Here is a 12,427-nt window from a genome sequence, read left to right on the forward strand (position 1 = left end):
CACACCGGCCCACACCGCTCGGCCCACACCGCTCGGCCCACACCGCTCGGCCCACACTGCCCACACCGCTCAGCCCACACTGCTCGGCCCACACCGGCCCACACCGCTCGGCCCACACCGCTCGGCCCACACCGCTCGGCCCACATCGCTCGGCCCACACCGCTCGGCCCACATCGCTCGGCCCACACTGCCCACACCGCTCAGCCCACACCGCTCGGCCCACACCGCTCGGCCCACATCGCTCGGCCCACACTGCCCACACCGCTCAGCCCACACTGCTCGGCCCACACCGGCCCACACCGCTCGGCCCACACCGCTCGGCCCACACCGCTCGGCCCACATCGCTCGGCCCACACCGCTCGGCCCACATCGCTCGGCCCACACTGCCCACACCGCTCAGCCCACACCGCTCGGCCCACACCGCTCGGCCCACATCGCTCGGCCCACATCGCTCGGCCCACACTGCCCACACCGCTCAGCCCACACTGCTCGGCCCACACCGCTCGGCCCACACCGCTCGGCCCACACCGCTCGGCCCACACCGCTCGGCCCACATCGCTCTGCCCACACCGCTCGGCCCACACCGCTCGGCCCACACGCTCGGCCCACATCACTCGGCCCACACTGCCCACACCGCTAGGCCCACACCGCTCGGCCCACACGCTCGGCCCACACCGCTCGGCCCACACCGCTCGTCCCACAACGCTCAGCCCACACTGCTCGGCCCACACCGGCCCACACCGCTCGACCCACACCGCTCGGCCCACACTGCTCGGCCCACACCGCTCGGCCCACACTGCTCGGCCCACACCGGCCCACACCGCTCGGCCCACACCGCTCGACCCACACCGCTCGGCCCACACTGCTCGGCCCACACCGCTCGGCCCACACTGCTCGGCCCACACCGGCCCACACCGCTCGGCCCACACCGTTCGGCCCACACTGCCCACACTGCTCGGCCCACACCGGCCCACATCGCTCGGCCCACACTGCCCACACCGCTCAGCCCACACTGCTCGGCCCACACCGCTCGGCCCACATCGCTCGGCCCACACCGCTCGGCCCACACCGCTCGGCCCACACCGCTCGGCCCACATCGCTCGGCCCACGCCGCTCGGCCCACGCCGCTCAGCGGTATTTAAAGTGCAGACGGAGGCTATTCAGCCCATCGAGTCTGCACTCACCCTTGGAAAGAGCACCCTACTTCAGCCCACGCCTCCACCCCATCCCCGTAACCCAGGAATCCCACCTAACCTTTTTTTTAAGATACTAACTGGCAATTTAACGTGGCCAATCCATCTAATCTGCACATCTTTGGACTGTGGGAGGAAACCGGAGTACCTGGAGGAAACCCAAACAGACACGGTGAGAAAGTGCAAACTCCACACAGTCCACACTGCTCGGCCCACACCGGCCCACACCGTTCGGCCCACACTGCTCGGCCCACACCGGCCCACATCGCTCGGCCCACACTGCTCGGCCCACACCGGCCCACACCGCTCGGCCCACACCGCTCGGCCCACATCGCTCGGCCCACACCGCTCGGCCCACGCCGCTCAGCCCACACCGCTCGGCCCACACCGCTCGGCCCACACTGCTCGGCCCACGCCGCTCAGCCCACGCCGCTCGGCCCACACCGCTCGGCCCACACTGCTCGGCCAACACTGCCCACACCGCTTGGCCCACATCGCTCAGCCCACATCGCTAGGCCCACACTGCCCACACCACTCGGCCCACCCGGCTAGGCCCAGACCGCTTGGCCCACACCGCTCGGCCCACACCACTCGGCCCATACCGCTTGGCCCACACCGCTCGGCCCACACCGCTCAGCGGTATTTAAAGTGCAGACGGAGGCTATTCAGCCCATCGAGTCTGCACTCACCCTTGGAAAGAGCACCCTACTTCAGCCCACGCCTCCACCCCATCCCCGTAACCCAGGAACCCCACCTAACCTTTTTTTTAAGATACTAACTGGCAATTTAACGTGGCCAATCCATCTAATCTGCACATCTTTGGACTGTGGGAGGAAGCCGGAGTACCTGGAGGAAACCCAAACAGACACGGTGAGAAAGTGCAAACTCTACACAGTCACCCGAGGCAGGAATTGAACCCGAGTCCCTGGAGCTGTGAGGCAGCAGTGCTAGCCACTGTGCCACTATGCCGCCCATCTTGTGGTAATACATCTGCATCAGAGGAATTTACCTTCAATTTGATTTACATTCAAATAATCAGAGAAACATGCTGTTAAGATCACTGTTTCCTTACTCGTTTGCGAAAAGACATGAAATCATTCACTGAAACCAGGCCCGCTCCATATAAAACTATATCCTACGGAACAAATATCTTTGCTGCAGTACACCCCCAATCACACTCTTTAAAGTCTCAAACTCCTTGAGCAGGAACAGGAATGATACGTGCCTAGTAGTACAGAAATTTATAACCAAGGACCATACAGCTTCAATGATCCTGACTCCTGCCATTAGCTTAATCCTGTTTTCTCCTGAGCATCTCCTGTTATTTTATTTAGTGATCTAATCCAAAGCTTGTAGTCAAAATAATTTAAAATGACAATTTTCCTCCCTACTTATAACTGCCCCTCAGTCAGCCTCCACATCTCTTATTTCTCTCTGTCTTCAATTCTTTCCATCTCCATCTTTACAATTTTTACATATCTCTCTTTTCTTTGACTATGATCGAAATGAGAAAACAGCCAAAATTCCCATTGCTCAACAATCTGGGGCGAAATTCTCCGTAATCGGCGCAATGCCCGTCGACCGGCGCAAATCAGTCCGGCATCGTGCCGCCCCAAAGGTGCGGAATCCTCCGCATCTTGAGCGGCCGAGCCCTAACCTTGAGGTGCTCGGCCCGCGCCGGACTGATTTCCGCCCCGCCGGCTGGCGGGAAAGGCCTTTGGTGCCCCGCAAGCTGGCGCGGAAATGACATTGCCGGGCGGCGCATGCGCGGAAGCGTCAGCGTCCGCTCACGGCATCGCCGCGCATGCGCAGTGGAGGGGGTCTCTTCCGCCTCCGCCATGGTGGAGACCATGGCGAAGGCGGAAGGAAAAGAGTGCCCCCACAGCACAGGCCCGCCCGCGGATCAGTGGGCCCCGATTGCGGGCCAGGCCACCGTGGGGGCACCCCCCGGGGCCAGATCGCCCCCCCCTAGGATCCAGGAGCCCGCCCGCGCCGCCTTGTCCCGCCAGTAAGAGAGGTGGTTTAATCCACGCTGGCGGGACAGGCATTCTAGCAGCGGGACTTCAGCCCATCCGGGCCGGAGAATCGCCGGGGGTGCCCGCCAACCGGCGCGGCGCAATTCCCGCCCCCGCCGAACCTCCGGTGCCGGAGAATTCGGCAACCGGCGGGGGCGGGATTCACGCCAGCCCCCGCGATTCTCCGACCAGGCGGGGGGTCGGAGAATCTCGCCCCTGGAAAGAGCTTTCTGGAAAAGTTGGGTGAAAATACAATCAGGCTTGATTTTGAGAATCTGTGTGTCCAATAACTTGCCAGCATTAAATTCCATCATCCCCTTCCTGTCATGGCGCACAAGCAAACTATTTTTTAAATTAAAACCATGGGTGGAATATTACAGCGAGGTGGGTGTGTAATGTCAGCTTGCCTTTCTCCTATCCCACTGGAGGCCTGCTCCATGCCAGCCTGTCCCACAGCTAGAACACGCTGAGGGATGATAAATATGGGTGGTATGGTTTCTCTATCCCTCACAGGGGAGGAAACCCCACCTTCGAGAGATGCTGACCAATCCGATTGGCTGGGAGCTCCAGCAGCGCGAAGAGCGCGTTAGTGGAAATTTCTGGTACTGCAAGCAGGCCCATGAAGGCAGCCCCATGGATCCCAGAGCAAGGTTATGCCACGGCAGCATGGTGGCACAGTGGTTAGCACTGCTGCCTCACGGCGCCAAGGTCCCAGGTTCGATCCCGGCTCTGGGTCACTGTCCGTGTGGCGTTTGCCCCCACAACCCAAAGTTGTGCAGGGTAGGTGGATTGGCTATGCTATATTGTCCCTTAATTGGAAAGAATGAATCGGGTACTCGAAATAAAAAAAGAAGAGCAAGGTTGAGTCCGGATCTTGAACACAGAACAAAGAAAATTACAGCACAGGAACTGGCCCATCGGCCATCCCAGTCTGCGCCGATCCAGATCTTTTATCTAAACCTGTCGCCTATTTTCCAAGGATCTACATCCCTCTGTTCCCCGCCTGTTCATATATCTGTCTAGATGCATCTTGAATGATGCTATCGTGCCCGCCTCTACCACCTCTGCTGGCAAAGCGTTCCAGGTACCCACCACCCTCTGCGTAAAAAACTTTCCACGCACATCTCCCTTAAACTTTTCCCCTCTCACCTTGAAATCGTGACCCCTTGTAATTGACACCCCCACTCTTGGAAACCTGTCCACCCTGTCCATACCTCTCATAATTTTGTAGACCTCAATCAGCTCCCCCCTCAACCTCCGTCTTTCCAATGAAAACAATCCTAATCTACTCAACCTTTCTTCATAGCTAGCACCCTCCATACCAGGCAACATCCTGGTGAATCCTCCTCTGCACCCTCTCGAAAGCATCCACATTCTTCTGGTAATGTGGCGACCAGGGGCGAAATTCTCCCCCAACGGCGCGATGTCCGCCGACTGGCGCCAAAAACGGTGCCAATCAGACGGGCATCGCGCCATCCCAAAGGTGCGGAATGCTCCGCATCTTTGGGGGCCGAGCCCCAACATTGAGGGGCTAGGCCAGCGCCGGAGGGATTTCCGCCCCGCCAGCTGGCGGAAATGGCGTTTGTTGCCCCGCCAGCTGGCGGAAATGCGGCGCATGCGCTGGAGTGTCAGCGGCCGCTGAAAGTTTCCCGCGCATGCGCAGTGGGGAGAGTCTCTTCCGCCTCCGCCATGGTGGAGGTCGTAGTGGAGGCGGAAGGGAAAGAGTGCCCCCACGGCACAGGCCCGCCCGCGGATCGGTGGGCTCTGATCGCGGGCCAGGCCACCGTGGGGGCACCCCCGGGGTCAGATCGCCCCGCACCCCCCCCCAGGACCCCGGAGCCCACCCATGCCACCTGGTCCCGCCGGTAAATACCAGGTTTCATTTACGCCGGCGGGACAGGCAATTTCTGGGCGGGACTTCGGCCCATCCGGGCCGGAGAATTGAGCGGGGGGTCCCGCCAACCGGCGCGGCCCGATTCCCGCCCCCGTCCAATCTCCGGTACCGGAGACTTCGGCGGGGGCGGGGGCGGGATTCACGGCGGCCAACAGCCACTCTCCGACCCGGCGGGTGTTCGGAGAATGACGCCCCAGAACTGCACGCAGTATTCCAAATGTGGCCGAACCAAAGTCCTATACAAGTGTAACATGACCTGCTGACTTTTGTACTCAATACCCCGTCCAATGAAGGCAAGCATGCTGTATGCCTTCTTGACCACTCTATCGACCTGCGTTGCCACCTTCAGGGTACAATGGACCTGAACTTCCAGATCTCTCTGTACATCAATTTTCCCCAGGACTCTTCCATTGATCGTATAGTCCGCTCTTGAATTAGATCTTCCAAAATGCATCACCTTGCATTTGCCTGGATTGAATTCCATCTGCCATTTCTCTGCCCAACTCTCCAATCTATCTATATTTTGCTGTATTACTGACAGTCCTCCTCGCTATCTGCAACTCCACCAATCTTAGTATCATCTGCAAACTTGCTAATCAGACCACCTATACCTTCGTCCAGATCATTTATGTATATCACAAACAACAGTGGTCCGAGCACGGATCCCTGTGGAACACCACTAGTCACCTTTCTCCATTTTGAGACACTCCCTTCCACCACTACCTTCTGTCTCCTGTTGCCCAGCCAGTTCTTTATCCATCTAGCTAGTACACCCTGAACCCCATACGACTTCACTTTTTCTATCAACCTGCCAGGGAGACTCCGAGTAGTTCAGGGAGGGGGACGGAATGAGGATAGGGGTGTTGTGTTTTAAATATAGGTTTGTAGGAATAAAGGGGGTTACTATCCTAGGGGGGGCTTCATCGTGCCCCCTCCTCCCGAAGCACATAGGGCATTCCCAAAGACATACCCCCCACTTCCTTCCTGCCCTTTGAAACATAGAAAGAAATCAGGCTGCCCATTGACTGCCCACGCCAACGTATTTATGGGAGGGGCAGCATATTATTGGGGTTAATTGGCTTGGTAACACGCTCAGTCGACCCCTATTTATTTAAATATGGTGGATGGGCTGCTGATTTTTGTATCTTCCCACTCCCCACATTATGGGGGTGAGCTCAGGGTGGGTGGACAAGTAGTGGGATAAATACTGGTCCTACTTTATGTGCCTTCCCCATGCACACCTGGTGGGAGCATGTAAAATGATGCCCAATTACTCTTTTCTGGATGTAGTACTCCAGTTGAGGCTGAACTAATGACTTGTAGAAATTCAGCATTGTACCCTAGGCCTCATAAATAAAGACCTTGTATGTCAAGGGGAGATAATTAAGAGTGTCTTTTTAGAGATGGTTGTTGCCTGGTACTTGTATGGCACAAGTATGATGAAACCCCGAAGAACATGTCATATTACAGTTGGCAACCTGAGTGAGGGAGCGCCCCCACCTGCCGGACGATCAAACATGACAAGCTCTGCCTGTTACATGTCCAAAAGGAAAACCAAATAAATTTGGATCTTGGCGTATGCAGGCCCCAGCCACTTCCTGGATCATTCCACCGGACCTCAACCTAGATTTAGAGTCTGGGGAACAACCAAAGGAATTTAGACACAGTCATTGACACAACATGAATCAGGAAGGCACAGTAGCACAATGGTTAGCATTGTCACTTCATAGCACCAGGGTCCCACGTTCGATTCCCGGCTTGGATCACAGTCTGTGCAGAGTTTGCACGTTCTGTCTGTGCCTGCGTGGATTTCTTCCGGGTGCTCCAGTTTCCTCCCACATGTCCCGAAAGATGTGCTGTTAGGTGAATTGGACATACTGAATTCTCCCTCTGTGTACCCGAACAGGTGCCAGAGTGTGGCAACTAGGGGCTTTTCACAGTAACTTAATTGAAGTGTTAATGTAAACCAACTTGTGACAATAAATATTATTATTAAAAGCGACAGTGTAAGGAAGCTGTCAAATCCTGATGTTCAATCCTGAACAATAAGCATTAGCTGGCATGATTTACTGAACTTCATCCTGATTGAACAGAGTGAATAACAGAGGTTTCATCTTTATACAGGGAGGAGTCGAGTTAACAAATGCAGATGACAATTGTTTGGAATGGTTTAATTCTGAGAAAAATTCAGTTTTTACTTTTAATTCTGGAGTAATGATCATATTTTCATCCTTCTCTGTTTCATTGATTGAAAACAGTCTTCTGAAACTTTGCTGGAGCACTCAATCCTCACTTTTGAACATGGAGCCAAAGGTTTTCTCAGCTGTGGTATCTCATCTATTTGACACAAATATTATGAAGTAAATCAACTGAACTGTAAACTCATGAAAATGGAAGACTAAAAAATACCTTAAAGTTATTTTTTGATTTTATTTTACACAATGAAGGTGGCTTCGTGGCTCATGTGATATCACACCTCGCAGAACCATGGCAATCCTTAGCAATGTGCTATGGTACCAGGATGTCAGGCCACATGACTGAGGTACCATCATGGTAGCACAATGGTTGCTTCATAGCACCAGGGACCCGTGTTCGATTCCCACTTGGGTCATCGTCTGTACGGAGTCTGCACGTTCGCCCCGTGTCTGCGTGGGTTTCCTCCGGGTGCTCCGGTTTCCTCCCACAAATCCCGAAAGACGTGCTTGTTAGTTGAATTGGATGTTCTGAATTTTCCCTCTGTGTACCCGAACAGGTGCCGGAGTGTGGCGACTAGGGGATTTTCACAGTAACTTCATTGCAGTGTTTATGTAAGCCTAATTGCGACACTAATAAAGATTATTATAAGTAATCATGGCAAAAATTGAAAAGAAATTGTATCAAAAGGAGGAATAAAACCACCTGAGAGGTGTTTCAAAGTGTTTCACAAACAGTGAGTTCTCATGTAGGCATAGCAAGATCCCATATACACCAATGGCAAGAAGAATAAAAAGATAACCAGGGGGAGAAAGAGAGGAAAGAGTGGCGAGAGAAAGGAAATAGGGGAAAGACAGATGAAGGAGAGAGAAAGAAAGACAAAATAAATAAATGTATAGAGAGAGAGAAAGAAAGGGGAGACATAAACCAGAGCAACAAGAAGGGTAAACATGATAAAATGGGAACAGGAGACAAAAAAAAAGAGAAATAGAGAGAAAGAGAAAGGAAAAATAAAGAGAGAAAAGAAAAAGGGGACGAAAGAAGAAAAATAAAAACAAAGGAAAGAGTGACAAAGATGTGTGGTGAAAGTAGGAAACTGTTATGAAATTATATATATTACAATATATTTATAAGATATAAGAGCAGAATTAGGCCATTTGGCTTGAGTCTGCTCCACCATTCAATCATGACAGATCTCATCCTGGCCTTAACTCCACCGTCCTGCCCATTTTCCACAACCCTTCAACCCATTAAAAACCTGTCTAATATCTGTTGCAGTAATATTTTTATAAATTCTTGTTTAACATACAGGCAGTTGGTGTGGCTGCAAAGGATGCAATTAAAGTGTGACAATGTGGGATAACCATTGGTTATAACCATTTAATTTATGTAGGTGCAAAACCCTATCTGTATAACTGGAGATGGGCGCACTTACTGCCATCATCGACAGGTGAGGTGTAACAGGAAGCTTCAATGAGCAACATTTTCCTATAATGACAGACACCAAGCTCTCATTAGATCATTTATTTCAGTGAAAAAAGTGCTCCCATGGCTGTGAAAAGCTTCATAGTACATTAGTCTTTAGGTTGTGAAGGTTGTAAAACTGAATATTTTGTACTTGGTAACACTAACGTCCAGAAACAGCAAGGTACAAGTGTAAATCTGAAGCCTAGAAAACCAACTGTTCTCCTGCAATTCCCCGAGCCTTATATTCAAAGCTACTAACGGTGGGTCTAATGTGGGGTGCAGATGAACCCCAGTTTGTTGCCATCAGTGGCAAAAACCTCTTAATGGGTTAAGGTGAGGGGCAACTAGATAGAGTTCTATTGTCAACTGAGGGGCTTTCCTTCTGGAATGTGATCACAGCCTTTTTTACAGCTTCTCGCTCAGAGTCTGTAACAAATGTACCTGGCATTTTGATCTGGTGCTGAGCCAACATGGCTTCATTACTTTGCATGACATGGTTAGTTCTATCGCCTAGTTAATGCACATGGTGAAAGGGGCATTGTCTTCTGGGTTGATATAAAGGTGGAAAATGTTGGAAATAGTCAGCAGGTCTGGCAGCACTATGTGGAGTGAGAAACAGGGTGATGATTATAGGCCGGTCATCATTCTACTGTTGAAAGCTTATCGATCTGAAACGTTAACTCTATTCCTCTCTCCACAGGTGTTTCTCTCTCCTGCTGAGTCCTTCCAGCATTTTCTGTGCATTTTCAGATTTCCAGCATCTGCAGTATTTGTCTTCTGCTCTGTTTTCGCTCTTTCTTTTCAAAACAAAAAGTAACTAAACGCTTCCCAATCTTCCCCCTTATTCTCCTTAAGGAGCTTACTCCCTTCCGATATGCCTGTGGGAATACTGGCAGCCCACCCAGTAACTTGTCTGACAATCATCCCTCGTGTATTTTCCCAATTGATAGGTTGTGGTTGTGTCCCACCCAAAGAACAAAGAACAAAGAAATGTACAGCACAGGAACAGGCCCTTCGGCCCTCCAAGCCCGTGCCGACCATACTGCCCGACTAAGCTACAATCTTCTACACTTCCTGGGGCCGTATCCTTCTATTCCCATCCTATTCATATATTTGTCAAGATGCCCCTTAAATGTCCCTATCGTCCCTGCTTCCACTACCTCCTCCGGTAGCGAGTTCCAGGCACCCACTACCCTCTGCGTAAAAAACTTGCCTCGTACATCTACTCTAAACTTTGCCCCTCTCACCTTAAACCTATACCCCTCCCGTTCCCCCTGCCCCTTTCGCTCCAATGTGCCAAAATCAACTGAAGCACCCCCTCACCTGTTACCACAACTGAGATGAGCCTCCTCAGCAAAGGTCAGGAATTTAACCCGGGATCTTCAGGTTTTTAATTGCTCAGCACCACACTACATTCAACCACTCAGCCATGACAGCAGCTATGACAATGTCTCTTTAATGAGTAGGACTGACATGTACTATGAATAGATCTACTGTGTACTTCCTATCTAGTTTTGTAGGTCTCAGAGGTACCATGCTCCCAGAGTGTAACTTAACATGGCTGCGTGTAATTTGTCTTTATCACGTTGTTGTTTTTTCCGTCATCCTCTTCTTTCCGATGCTCCTCCATGTCCGCTGTGCATTTTTGTTGTGCTTGATCCGGCTTTTTCTTATGCCTGAAAGAAACAAACAAAAGTGTGAGGCACTGGGAGCCGCTCAGGAAGTGATTCAAGGTGACAGCCTTCCCTTTTCAGACGGAGACTGGGTCAGGGTAACGAAAGAACCAAACAAGCCTCTCGCTATCCAAGTGGTAGCTTCAAAAATAAGAAAACTCGATTCACAGGCTAACCTGCTAAGGAATAGAATGTAAAAAATATATTTTTATTCAAATTTTTCAATTTCATACATAAACAGTAAAACAATAACAACCCCCCCCCCCCCCCCGTGCAAAAAAGTCCCCCAACAGAAAGACCCCCCCCCCCCACCAACAGCCCTCCTCTAACTCCCTTCCCCCCTTCCTACCAACCAATGGTGACCAGCTCTTTTAAATGCAGAATAAATGTCTGCCATCTCCGGTAGAACCGTTCGATTGCGCCCCCCCCTCATGGTGTACTTAACTTTCTCGAGATATAAAATAAGATGCCCCTCCATACTGAGACACTGGGCAGAGAAGCTGACCTCCATCCCATCAGCACTCACCTCTGGGCAATTAGCGAGGCGAAGACCAGAATGGCAGCCTCCACCCCTGCCTGCAGCTCCAGCAGGTCTGACACCCCAGATATGGCCCCTAAGGGACAGGCCTTCAGTTCCATTTGCAGAATCGCCGACATGGTGCTAAAGAAGGAGACCCAGAACTTCATGAGCTTAGGACACGACCAGAACATGTGTACATGATTAGCCGGAACCCTCCCACATCACTCACACTTATCCTCCACTCCCGCAAACACCCGGCTCATCCTGGATTCGGTCAAATGGGCTCTCTGCGCTACCTTCAACTGTATCAACCCTAATCTTGCACATGATGACATTGCATTCACCCTATGGAGAGCCTCGCATCACACACCATCCTCCTGCTCCAACCCCAACTCCTCCTTCTTCCACTTAGCCTTATCCCCCTCCACAGACAGTGCATCTTCCACCATAATCCAACCATAAATCACTGACATACTCTCCATTTCTATCCCTCCCAGCGACAAAACCCTCTCCAACAACGAGGACGGAGGCACCACCCGGAATGTCGGACAGATCATTTTCACAAAATTGAAAACCCGTAGGTTCCTAAAGGTGTCCGTCTGCGAAAGCCCAAATTCCCTGACAACACCTCCAAGCTCGTAAACTGCTCCAAAAACAAGTCCCTCATTCCTTCCACCCCCTTCTCCTCCCATCTCCTAAACTTAGCATCCAACCTTGTTGGCTCACACATATTGTTCGTGCCGAATAGCACCAGCTTTGATATCACCTCCAATTTAAAGTGGTGTCGAAACTATCTCCATATCCTCAGTATGGAGACCACCACCTGGAGAAAATGGCAGCGAGGCCGCCACTAATACCCTTAGCCCTGACCCCCTACACAACCCAGGCTCCATCTGTACCTACACAGCCTTAGGATCCCCCCCAACACCCCAGCATCTTCTCAGCATTTGCCGCTCAGTAATGATATATCAAGCTTGGCAATGCCAAGTCCCTGACTGCCGGATCCTCTGCAGGAACGTCTGCTGAATCCCAGCTACTTTATCCACCCAAATAAAAGCCAAAACTAATTTTTCCAATGATGCACGATTAATAACTCCCGAAGCGAGATTGTAGGACAATTGAAGGCTTTATTGAACTAGTTGTTTCCCCCAGTTTGTGTTTCCCTAGCTGCTGCATTCTGTACCTGCGCAGGTACAGAATGCAGCAGCTAGGGAAACACAAACTCTTATACTCCGCCTTTATGGGCAGAACCAGCAGGCAGGCTCCATCTTACAGTATCAGGTACCTCCAACACCAATGATCTTACAGTATCAGGAACCTCCAACCTAGGTACCGTATTACCCCTAATACAGACTACCACATTCATCCCCTGTTAAAAAAGAGTCCGGCATGGGTGGTGGTCTTGCATTGTACAGTGGTGGAGGTTATGGCAGTACCCGTCGGTGGTACAGTGTTTTGCCTTTTTACATGTT

At 51.9% G+C, this 12,427-nt stretch overlaps 1 protein-coding gene across 3 annotated transcripts in view; it reads right to left on the reverse strand.

Annotated features, from left to right (window-relative positions):
• Nucleotides 1–8,804: 8,804 nt before the first annotated feature.
• LOC140426746 (serine/threonine-protein kinase 32A-like) overlaps nucleotides 8,805–12,427 on the reverse strand; it is a 550,050-nt gene continuing 546,427 nt past the window's right edge. For all 3 annotated transcript variants that reach the window (XM_072511884.1, XM_072511881.1, XM_072511882.1), the window contains one exon: nucleotides 8,805–10,438. In XM_072511884.1, the coding sequence (XP_072367985.1) occupies nucleotides 10,315–10,438 (124 nt within the window). In that variant the 3' untranslated portion in view covers nucleotides 8,805–10,314. The remainder of the gene's footprint in view (nucleotides 10,439–12,427) is intronic.

This window comes from Scyliorhinus torazame, chromosome 7, assembly GCF_047496885.1.
Source record: "Scyliorhinus torazame isolate Kashiwa2021f chromosome 7, sScyTor2.1, whole genome shotgun sequence".
Lineage (NCBI taxonomy): Eukaryota > Metazoa > Chordata > Chondrichthyes > Carcharhiniformes > Scyliorhinidae > Scyliorhinus > Scyliorhinus torazame.